The sequence below is a fragment of the Zea mays genome, chromosome 7 (genome assembly GCF_902167145.1).
Source record: "Zea mays cultivar B73 chromosome 7, Zm-B73-REFERENCE-NAM-5.0, whole genome shotgun sequence".
Classification (NCBI taxonomy): Eukaryota; Viridiplantae; Streptophyta; class Magnoliopsida; order Poales; family Poaceae; genus Zea; species Zea mays.
In genome coordinates, this window is record NC_050102.1 from 24978383 (window position 1) to 24988103 (window position 9721).

The following is a 9721-nucleotide window of genomic DNA, read 5'->3' on the forward strand; positions in this document are numbered from 1 at the left end:
GTGACAGACCGCCCACCTGCAATGATGACTGGTGCCGAAATTCGTCAACAGATAGATGGGCTCGTGGCTAATACAGAAGGTGGTTTTGTGGGCTATGGTGAGCAGCATATGTGGACACATAAGTCTGGCTTGACTCAGCTCCCCTATTATGACGGCCTGCTCCTTCCACACAACATTGACGTGATGCACACTGAAAAGAATGTTGTCGAGGCACTGTGGGCAACAATTATGGACATTCCTGATAAGTCAAAGGATAACGTGAAGGCAAGAGTGGATCTGGCAGCGTTATGTGATAGACCAAACCTAGAGATGAAGCCGCCAAGTGGCGGAAAAACGTGGAGAAGGCCTAAGGCCGATTTCGTCCTAAGCAGGGCCCAGAGGAAGGAAGTACTTCAGTGGATCAAGATGTTGATGTTCCCTGATGGGTATGTAGCTAACCTGAGTAGGGGGGTGAACTTATCTACTATGCGAGTCTTAGGGATGAAGAGTCATGACTTCCACATATGGATTGAACGGATTCTTCCTACGATGGTTCGAGGCTATGTCCCTGAGCATGTCTGGCTAGCGCTTTCAGAGTTGAGCTATTTCTTCCGTCAGCTTTGTGCAAAAGAGTTATCTCGGACCGTGGTTGCAGACTTGGAAAGATTGGCACCCGTGTTACTGTGTAAGCTTGAGAAGATATTTCCACCCGGCTTCTTCAATCCAATGCAACATTTGATTCTTCATCTACCCTATGAGGCACGACTGGGGGGGGCACATATGAAGATTATTTTTAATCGATGTAATGCTATATGACTTTTTATTTCGCACCTGTTTTTAAATACATCTTTTTATATGTGCTTATTTGTTTACTCTTAATTGCAGGTTTTTGGACAAATATGATCGGCGGTAATTGGCTGAGTAGGAGGAGGAGGGGGAGGAGGAGTAGGACGGCGGACGAGGCAGACCAGCAGCAGGCGGCGCAGCAGGCGGCGCAGCAGGACGACCTTGTCCAGCAGCAGGCGACGCCTCAGGTCGACGACGACCAGCAGCAGGACGACGACCAGGAGCAGGACGCCTTAGGTTCTGGTGCCTCAGGTTCGAGGGGCATCTACCTGCGAGGTCCCGCGAGTCTTCCTCAGCGTCCCATACTTCGGGATAGGCGGTCGCTAATTTGGCTGGAAGGGGAGAGATATGTAACTTTATGTTCTTTATTCTTGTTCATAATATGTGTTCAGAATCATAATATAAACTAATACTTTTTATTTATCACTTGGACAGGTCTTGGACGGTTGTGGATTATGCTGGGGGTCATCATCGCCCCCCAAATGGCATCCTCGGCATGCTGTGCAGGGAACACTTCCCTGGACTGGTCGAGTACGCCGAAGTGACGGGCCCAGCCTTCACCTTCGACCACTACGCCGTCGCCCCCGATGCAGTAGACCGGGACGGCCGGGAATTCAATAACAAGGCGGAGCGGGTGAAGCAAGAGCTGTGGGTAAGTCTTAGTATAATGTAAAATATGTCGCATTCGTTGCAAATTCTTGAAATAATGTATGGATACATCGTTTTTGTATGTAGGATTTCTTCAGATGCGAGGCTGGATACGAGGCTAGGGTAGATGTGGTGGCCACCACGAGCTGTAAGAAGCATGTCGTGGACATGCACTATGAGGCCCGAATCCAGGCCATCATCACCTACCACGGCTCTGTCCTTGGGGAGAGGGTGACCAAAACTCAAGCCCGAACCATGTCGTTGACCAGGGACCAGTACCTGCAGGTAAAGTCATACATGTTTGGTACCAGTACTCCATGCATGAATTTAATTTTATCTTCTGATATGCACTTTACGTGTTTACTTTGTAGATGATTCCACATTGGTGCGCCGCACATCCTCTGTGCTGAGAGCAGATGGTGGATAGGTGGTGTTCGGCTGAGTGGGACAAGGCGCACACCGCTAGCCGGGAACGACGTATGATGATGCAAAGTCCCTCCCACCACCAAGGCAGCCGGAGCCTGGGCCAATATGTCGAAGCATGGGTACGCCCTCTTTTTTATTTAGGTATATAGCACTGGATTAGATATTATTTCTAACTATCTCGTTGGTTTTCTTGCAGTCGGCGTCACATGGTGGTCGGCCTTGCTCCACCTTCTCGGCCTATGCTATGGCCCATAAGGGCAAGGCGACGTCCGACGTCACCTATAACCCGGATGACGGGCCCGAGACCTACACCAACTCCGCCATCTACAGCCGCCTTCATGACTACACCGCCATGGCGCAGGAGGTCCATGGCCCAGACTATGATCCAAGAACCGAGCTTATTGACCCCGATGTGCTCATGAGGGTCAAAGGAGGCAAGAGACATGGGCGGTACTGGATTGCCGTCGGGGCAATCGACTCGTCCTCCACTCCCACTTTGTCTCAGGTGAGAGCAAGGAGCACGGGCTCGAGTCCAGCCATACGACCTCGGCATGACAGCTCACAGCAGCGCATACAACAACTTGAGGTTAGTGCTTCTGTAACTCGTCCTTCCTTGAGTTATATACCTTCTCTTTGAGTTACTATAACGTTGGCTTGTAATATTACAGACCCAACTAGAAGAGATGCAGGCGAGGATAATGGCGGAGCGGGCGACGACTGATCAGAGGATGGCAGATATGTTCCAGTACATGCAGAGCCTTAGCGTGGCACAGGGTTTCGCTCCGCCACCTCCATTGTTCCCTGCAGTTGACCCTGCTGTGTTCCATACTCCTGTGAGTATCAAAATTGTAGTTAGATGTTGGTAATGCATCTGGTATAACACATGCAATCTCTTTTCTGTACAGGGTCAATCTGGGGCCGCATTCAACAACCCTCCTGAAGGGTTCAGCCCAACGCAGCACCAGACCAACCGCCCACCTCCATTATGTTTTCAGTGTTGAATACTTATGTCTGTGTGTTTGAAGACTTCAAAACTTGTGTTAGTCACTTATGTTTGTGTTGGATACTTATGTCAGAGCTTCAGACGTATGAGACTTATGTTTGTGTTGGGTACTTGTGTTGAACACTTATGTTTGTGATGGATATTTATGTTTGTGTTGGCTATTTATGTTTGTGATGATATCTGTGATGTATATATGTGATATATATGTGCTATCTTTTATTTGTGTGGATGGAATACAAAAAACAAATAAAAAAAGGTGCATGCTGGTCACTTTGCCGAGTGTTACACTCGGCAAAGAGGTTCTTTGCCGAGTGTCAAGACCATAGCACTCGGCAAAGAACCAAGACCTGGGCACCAGTATAGGTTCTTTGCCGAGTGTAATAACTCTGACACTCGGCAAAGAGGCACCCTCCCTGGCGGGTTCTTTGCCGAGTGTCCCGGGTGGCACTCGGCAAAGATTAATTCTTTGCCGAGTGCTGCTGGGCAGACACTTGGCAAAGGTAACTCCTTTACCGAGTGTCACCCGTGACACTCGGCCAAGACGCCGTCTCCGTCACCCGACGCCGTAACGGCTGCTTTTCTTTGCCGAGTGCTCCCTGGCACTCGGCAAACATCTTTGCCGAGTGCCCGAGAAAAAGTACTCGGCAAAGAAGGCTTTACCGATGCATTGTTTGCCGAGCCTTCTTTGCCGAGTGCCACACTCGGCAAAGTCTTTGCCGAGTGTTTTTAAGGCTTTGTCGAGTGCTTCGGGCACTCGGCAAAGCGTTCGTTTCCGGTAGTGATGGATGCTGCCAAAGAACTTTATTTATCTAAGATTTGGTTTATTTGGACCGTCTCATTATTCTATGTTCTCTATGGATATATATTTGCAGTCAATTTGTAATTCATTTTTTCATTTATAGAATGGTTACATGTACACGGTGGCATTAGGTGGTTTAGAAATGATTCATATGTTTTTTTATTAAACTGAGTTGTTCTTTCTAAATTCTGTCATTTTTTTGAGAAAAACGAAAAAAAAACGAGAAATCCGAGATGTTTCTTGGTGAGGTCCGGTTTTTTCTGCTACCGCTAAGATAAACCCTGCAAACAGATCGACCTAAAGGAGAAAGTTGATGCAATGTTGACAGGGAAAGCTGATGGATGTTTAACGTCGTTTCATCAGTTAATTAATGGTATATATATACGTACGTGTACGTTGCGCGAATTGACTCACTTGCACTTGCACCGTTCCAAATTAACAATTCCTTATATGCTGTATTTAACTGACGCACACACAGGACTGTTATACAACTAATGGACTATAAGAACCAAAGCTGGTTAAGTTGCCCATACCACAGAGAGAGCTAAGAATTTCCCCATGGCGGCATCTCTTCAAGCTCTCGCCTGCGCCATGCTCCTCCTAGCCGTCTCCCCGTCCCCGCTCGCTTGCACGGCCTCCAAGACGCTGCTGCAGGACAGGTGCGAGAGCTACGCGGGTGGCGACAGGAGCAGCTACGACTACTGTGTCCGGACGCTGCGGCGCGACAACAAGAGCGCCACCGCCGACGAGCTGGGCCTCGCCGTGATCGCGGCGAGGATGGCCAGGGCGACGGCCAAGGCCACCGGAGTCAAGATCGCCTGGCTGCGGGCCAACGAGACGGTCCCGGTGCGGCGTGACTGCCTGGCCGCGTGCGCCAGAGAGTACGCCGCCGCCGTGCGCCGGCTCGGGCACGCCGCGTCGGCCGCACGGGCCGGGAAGCTGCAGCACGCGCAGACGCTGCTCGCGGAGGCCACGGGCACCCCCGCGCTCTGCGACGCCGCGTTCGCCGCCGCCCGGCAGGACTCGCCGCTGGCTGACGCCGACCTCGGCCTCGACGACCAGATCGAGTTGGCGATCGCCATCTTGCCGGCGCCGCGGCCGTCGCTGCCGGCTAGGACGTGATGTGAACTATATGTATAAAGCGCTGTTCATCGGGCGCGCTATTTTTTTTGGTATGGATTGGAGCAATAAAATAATTGACATGATGTTATTGTTCTTTCTCCTGCTCCTATTTAGTTCTTCGCAACGTGCGTAACAGAAAAAATGAAAGAGAGAAAAGGAACCGATTATGTATTTTCTCTTATTAATTGACATGAGTGGGTGCTTAGTTTGTAGGGACTAATTTTTAATCACTTTATTTTATTTTATTTTAATTCCTAAAATAATAAATACTAAAATTGAAATAGAGTTTTAGTTTCCGTATTTGTTAATTAAGGACTAAAATAAAATAAAATGAATGGACTAAAAATTAGGGCATGTTTGGTTTGCTGTCTAACTTGCCACACTTTGTCTAACTTTTCTGCCTAAGGTTCTTCAATTCAGACGATTAACGTTAGGCAAAGTGTGACGTAGTTAGCCACGAACCAAACAGTTCTTTAGTCCCTATAAACCAAACGTTTTATTTCATGTGCGTGAAACATGGTGTGTATCTTTGTCACGTTAGTTCATGAGCATGTAAAGCTAAGATTCACTTTTCAATATAGAAAAAATAAGCAAGAAAGAATATGATATCTCGTAAAGAAATTAAAACTAAAAATCAGACATCTGACCAATAGAAAAAGTGCATAAATATACATTATCATGAACACAGCACGGTTTGCCTGCCCAACACACATGGTCACTATCGGAATCGTGTTCTTTGTCGAGTCTCTAAGGCTTTGCTGAATGTAACACTCCGCAAAAAATACTCGGCAAATATTTTATCGACAATGGATTCTTTGCTGAGTAATTTTTTTGGGCACTCAGCAAAAACTTTGCCGAGTGTCGAAAAACACTCGGCAAATGAAGAATCGAAAAAAATAAAAAATACACAGAAAAACATTTTTTTAAATTTTACGAACAACTCTCTAACCATAGCTATTACTTTACCCATCACTCTATCATTTTTCACTATTATTTTAAATCAATTTTTTGCCGAGTGTCGAAAAGCACTCGACAAATTAAGAATCGAAAAAATAAAAAAACAGAAAACATTTTTTTAAATTATACGAACAACTCTCTAACTCTAGCTATTACCTTACCCATCGCTCTATCATTTTTCACTATTAGTTATTACCTTACTCATCTCTCTATCATTTTTCACTATTATTTTGAATCAAATTTTTGTTGAGTGTCGAAAAGCACTCGGCAAAGAAAAATACTCGGCAAAGTAAGAATCGAAAAAATAAAAAACAGAAAAACCTTTTTTAAATTATATGAACAACTTCTAAACCCTACCACTACACTACTACACCAATTACGTCTATATTACGTTTTCATTCCTCATGTACTATAACAAACCGAGAGTAATTTGATTATTTAAGGCACTAAATGAATTTATTTGAAAATGTGACCAACTATAAAGTTGCATAACTTTTTGAGATCTACAAATTCTATTTTAATAGTTTCAACATCCGAGGCCGTTTACAAAATTTGAATTTTAAATTTGAAAACTTCACACGAATTTTTCAATGATAAGATGATTTCAAATCAAAAAGTTGTCAATTACAAAGTTTCATTACATTGCAAGACCTACAACTTTTATTTTGGTGGTTTTTTCATCTGAGATAGTTTGAAAAATTCAAACATAGTTTTGCAAGACAAGATGATTTCAAACCAAAACATTGTCAACTACAAAGTTTCATAACTCTTCAATACCTACAACTTTCATGTTGGTGGTTTTTTCTTTCGAGGTCGTTTTCAAAATTCAAATTTTAAATTTTTAAATTCAGATGTAGTTTTCGTTGACAATATGGCTTCAAATGAAAAAGTTGTCAACTACAAACTTGTATAACTCTCAAGATCTACAAAGTTTATTTTGGTTGTTTGGTCATTTGTTCATCTCATATGATGGTTCTAACAATATGCACAAATTCTATACATCTCTCTCGTAGTTTCATAAATTACGAGAGACATTTATGTTTTATGAACAAATTTATTTTTAGTTTGTCATATGAAGAAATGTTCAAAATATAAAATGTACATCATAATGAGTTATACAAATTTGTAGTTAAAACTTTTTCATTTGAATTAATTTACTGCTTTAAAATATGATTTTAAAATTGTCTTTGCCTAGTGTTGGAAAAAAACACTCGACAAAGAGCTCTTTGTCGAGTGTTATATTTTTGACACTCGGCAAAGAAGAGTGTTATATTTTTGACACTCGGCAAAGAAGCTCTTTGCCGAGTGTCCAAAAAAAAGCACTCGGCAAAGAGCTTCTTCGCCGAGTGTTTTATTTTACCGAGAGTTTTTTGCGTGACACACGTCAAAGAGATTCTTTGCCGAGTGTCCGAAAAAACATAGGCAAAGTATTCGGTATTCGGCAAAGAGAGAAATTCCGGTAGTGGGTGTATAATACTTCACTGAGTAAATCAACATGCTCAAATAGATGTATTTTCCAACGATGGATTAACAGGCCTGCTAATAAATTTGCAGAACAGGAACGGTTCCATAGATACGACGGTTGCAGCAGGACCTAGCAACAGTAATGAGGTCCAACCTTGGATGGATTATGTCACATGTATCTAGGATCTTGCATAGGACTAGTTTGGAAACATAAATCTTCTTGGGATCTCTTTATTTCCTAGGTTTTGTACCCTTCAAGTGACATTTGAATTAGATATTTAGCGCTAGTTTGAAAACTTTATTTTCTTAAGAGATTTCTATTTTTCCAAGCGAAAATGAACTAATTTACTTGAAAGAATGGAAATCCCTTGAGAAAATTAAGAAAATGAGGTTCCAAACTAGTCCTTAATTAGTTATTTGTGGCAGATTTTTCCTCCGTGGGTTTAGACATCCTTGCTCCTAAACTAGCCCTTATGTGTTGGAAGACCGTTAGTTTGTAACCCACGCGTTCAGAGCAAGTCATTGTTTATTTTTAAAACTTGTAGATATGATCCTAGTATATTTGTGCCTTTTTGTTGTGGGCAACGTAGTTTCAATCTATGTTTGTTGAAACGCTTATATTTTTTAAATTATAGATTTGCATGCATGACATTGATTAATTTTTTGAGTAATTATTTTAGTAAACAAATTTATATGAACGTTTGCTAATATGATGAGCAAATTACAACCACAACTCGGTGCAGTATATGTTATGAGTGAATGAAGAAAACATTAGACTAAATGCACACAAAAGTATAATGGAAAATAATATAGTTTATAAGCTACAACAAAATATTATCTATACCCCTATATAATCCTACATTTAAAGCATCACTAAATGCACACAACAAATTACTTCTAGCTAAATCCCACAATTTAAACCAACACTTTTGATTGCTTCATTTACCTCCTCTCTCATAATCAATCGCATCCAACGATCAGTGTTTTTTATCATCCCTCACCCGCCTCTAGTCTCCCCAGCCCCCGTGATCAACACTGCCACCACACTAGCCTCACGTATGTGTCCGCCTAGATGAACACCGACGTCCCCACCCCTGCTCTATTCCACCACGACAACCGCGACCATCTTCTTGCCGCTCGTGGCCTCCGCCTCCCTCTGCTGTGTGGCAGGGTGCCTGTTTGCCACCGCGCAGCGGGCGCAGCCAGGTCGTGGAGGTCATGCTCATGGGCGGCGAGGGGAAGGGCGAGGCCAGCCATTTGTAGGTGATCGGCGAGGCCAATGCCAGCGCGTACGACAACGGACTCGGTGGCGTCCAGGTGGGATGCTTCATTCGTAGGTCTGCGAGGCGAGGCATGGACGAGGATGGCGAGGAGGTCGTGTTTGACGGCACGCTGGTGCCATCCACGGTGGGCTTTGTCGACACTGGTCACGCCCAGCGCCGCATGACGCTAGGGGTGGAGCTCGTAGCTATGCACATGGACCGGTGGTTGAGGGCATCTGTGACATCCACTTCGGTAGATGGTCCAGGTGGCATCACATCGACCCACCCTATAGTCGAGCACTTGATGATGTTGTTGTTTCGTTACTAGCACCTTTTGAAACAAAGTGTCTAGGCTATCTGTGGCGTAACAGCTAGCACGACCCGCCCACCGCGCTTCCCCGATCACCCGACTTCGAGCACGATGGATAGCTGGAAGATATGGATCTGCAGTGGAGCGTTCTAGTATCGTTGTGGGAATAGAGCCAGACTGGTATGCAGTGGAGAGGGTGTCACCATCGTAAAGTAATTACCGTCATGGTTGATGATCGAGAGGATGAAGGAGATGTTGTGGCTGTGTGGGATGGTTTGGGAGCAAGCAAAAACGATGCTGAAATTCTCGACACAAGAAATTATTTTTTGGCCTTGAGGATGGCACGAGGATTGCGGCACGACGAGCATCTCCCCTAGCTAGCGGCGGCGGGTTGCGCTGGCTCCCTGTCGAGATCCGCAAGGACGATGGCATGGCGAGCACCTCCCCTAGCTACCGGTGGCGGGGGTGCGCTGGTTCTCTATCGAGATGCGCAAGGACGACGGCATGACAAGCACCTCCCCTAGCTAGCGGCGGCGAGGGTGCGCTGGTTCTCTGTCGAGATGCGCAAGGACGACGGCACAGCGAGCACCTCCCCTAGCTAGTGGCGGCGGGGTGCGTTGGTCTATGTCGAGATGCGCAAGGATTGAAAGGGAAATAGGGTCAAACCTTTTCCCAAATTATTTTGGTGGTTGAAATGCCCAACACAAATAATCAGACTAACTAGTTTGCTCTAGATTATATATTCTACAGGTGCTAAAAGTTCAACACAAACCAATAAAAAGATACAAGTTAGGGTTCAAAAGAAAGGAGCAAAAGAAACCAAAGAGAACCCTGGTCTGGCGCACCAGACTGTCTGGTGCACCACCGGACAGTGTCCGGTGCCCAGGGCCGCACGACTTCAAACT

General features: G+C 44.9%; 1 protein-coding gene and 1 pseudogene across 1 annotated transcript; both read left to right on the top strand.

Moving 5' to 3' along the window:
- Nucleotides 1-4174: 4174 nt before the first annotated feature.
- Nucleotides 4175-4917, top strand: LOC103632161 (uncharacterized). The gene has a single exon (XM_008653987.3). The coding sequence runs from the start codon at nt 4260-4262 to the stop codon at nt 4821-4823; it is 564 nt and encodes a 187-aa protein (XP_008652209.1). The 5' UTR covers nt 4175-4259; the 3' UTR covers nt 4824-4917.
- A 3406-nt stretch (nt 4918-8323) lies between these two features.
- On the top strand, nt 8324-8881 carry LOC103633775 (uncharacterized; annotated as a pseudogene).
- The last annotated feature ends 840 nt before the right edge of the window (nt 8882-9721 follow it).

Excerpts from the sequence above, each read along its gene's own strand:
- LOC103632161 (XM_008653987.3), top strand. The coding sequence starts at position 4,260 with ATGGCGGCATCTCTTCAAGCTCTCGCCTGCGCCATGCTCCTCCTAGCC.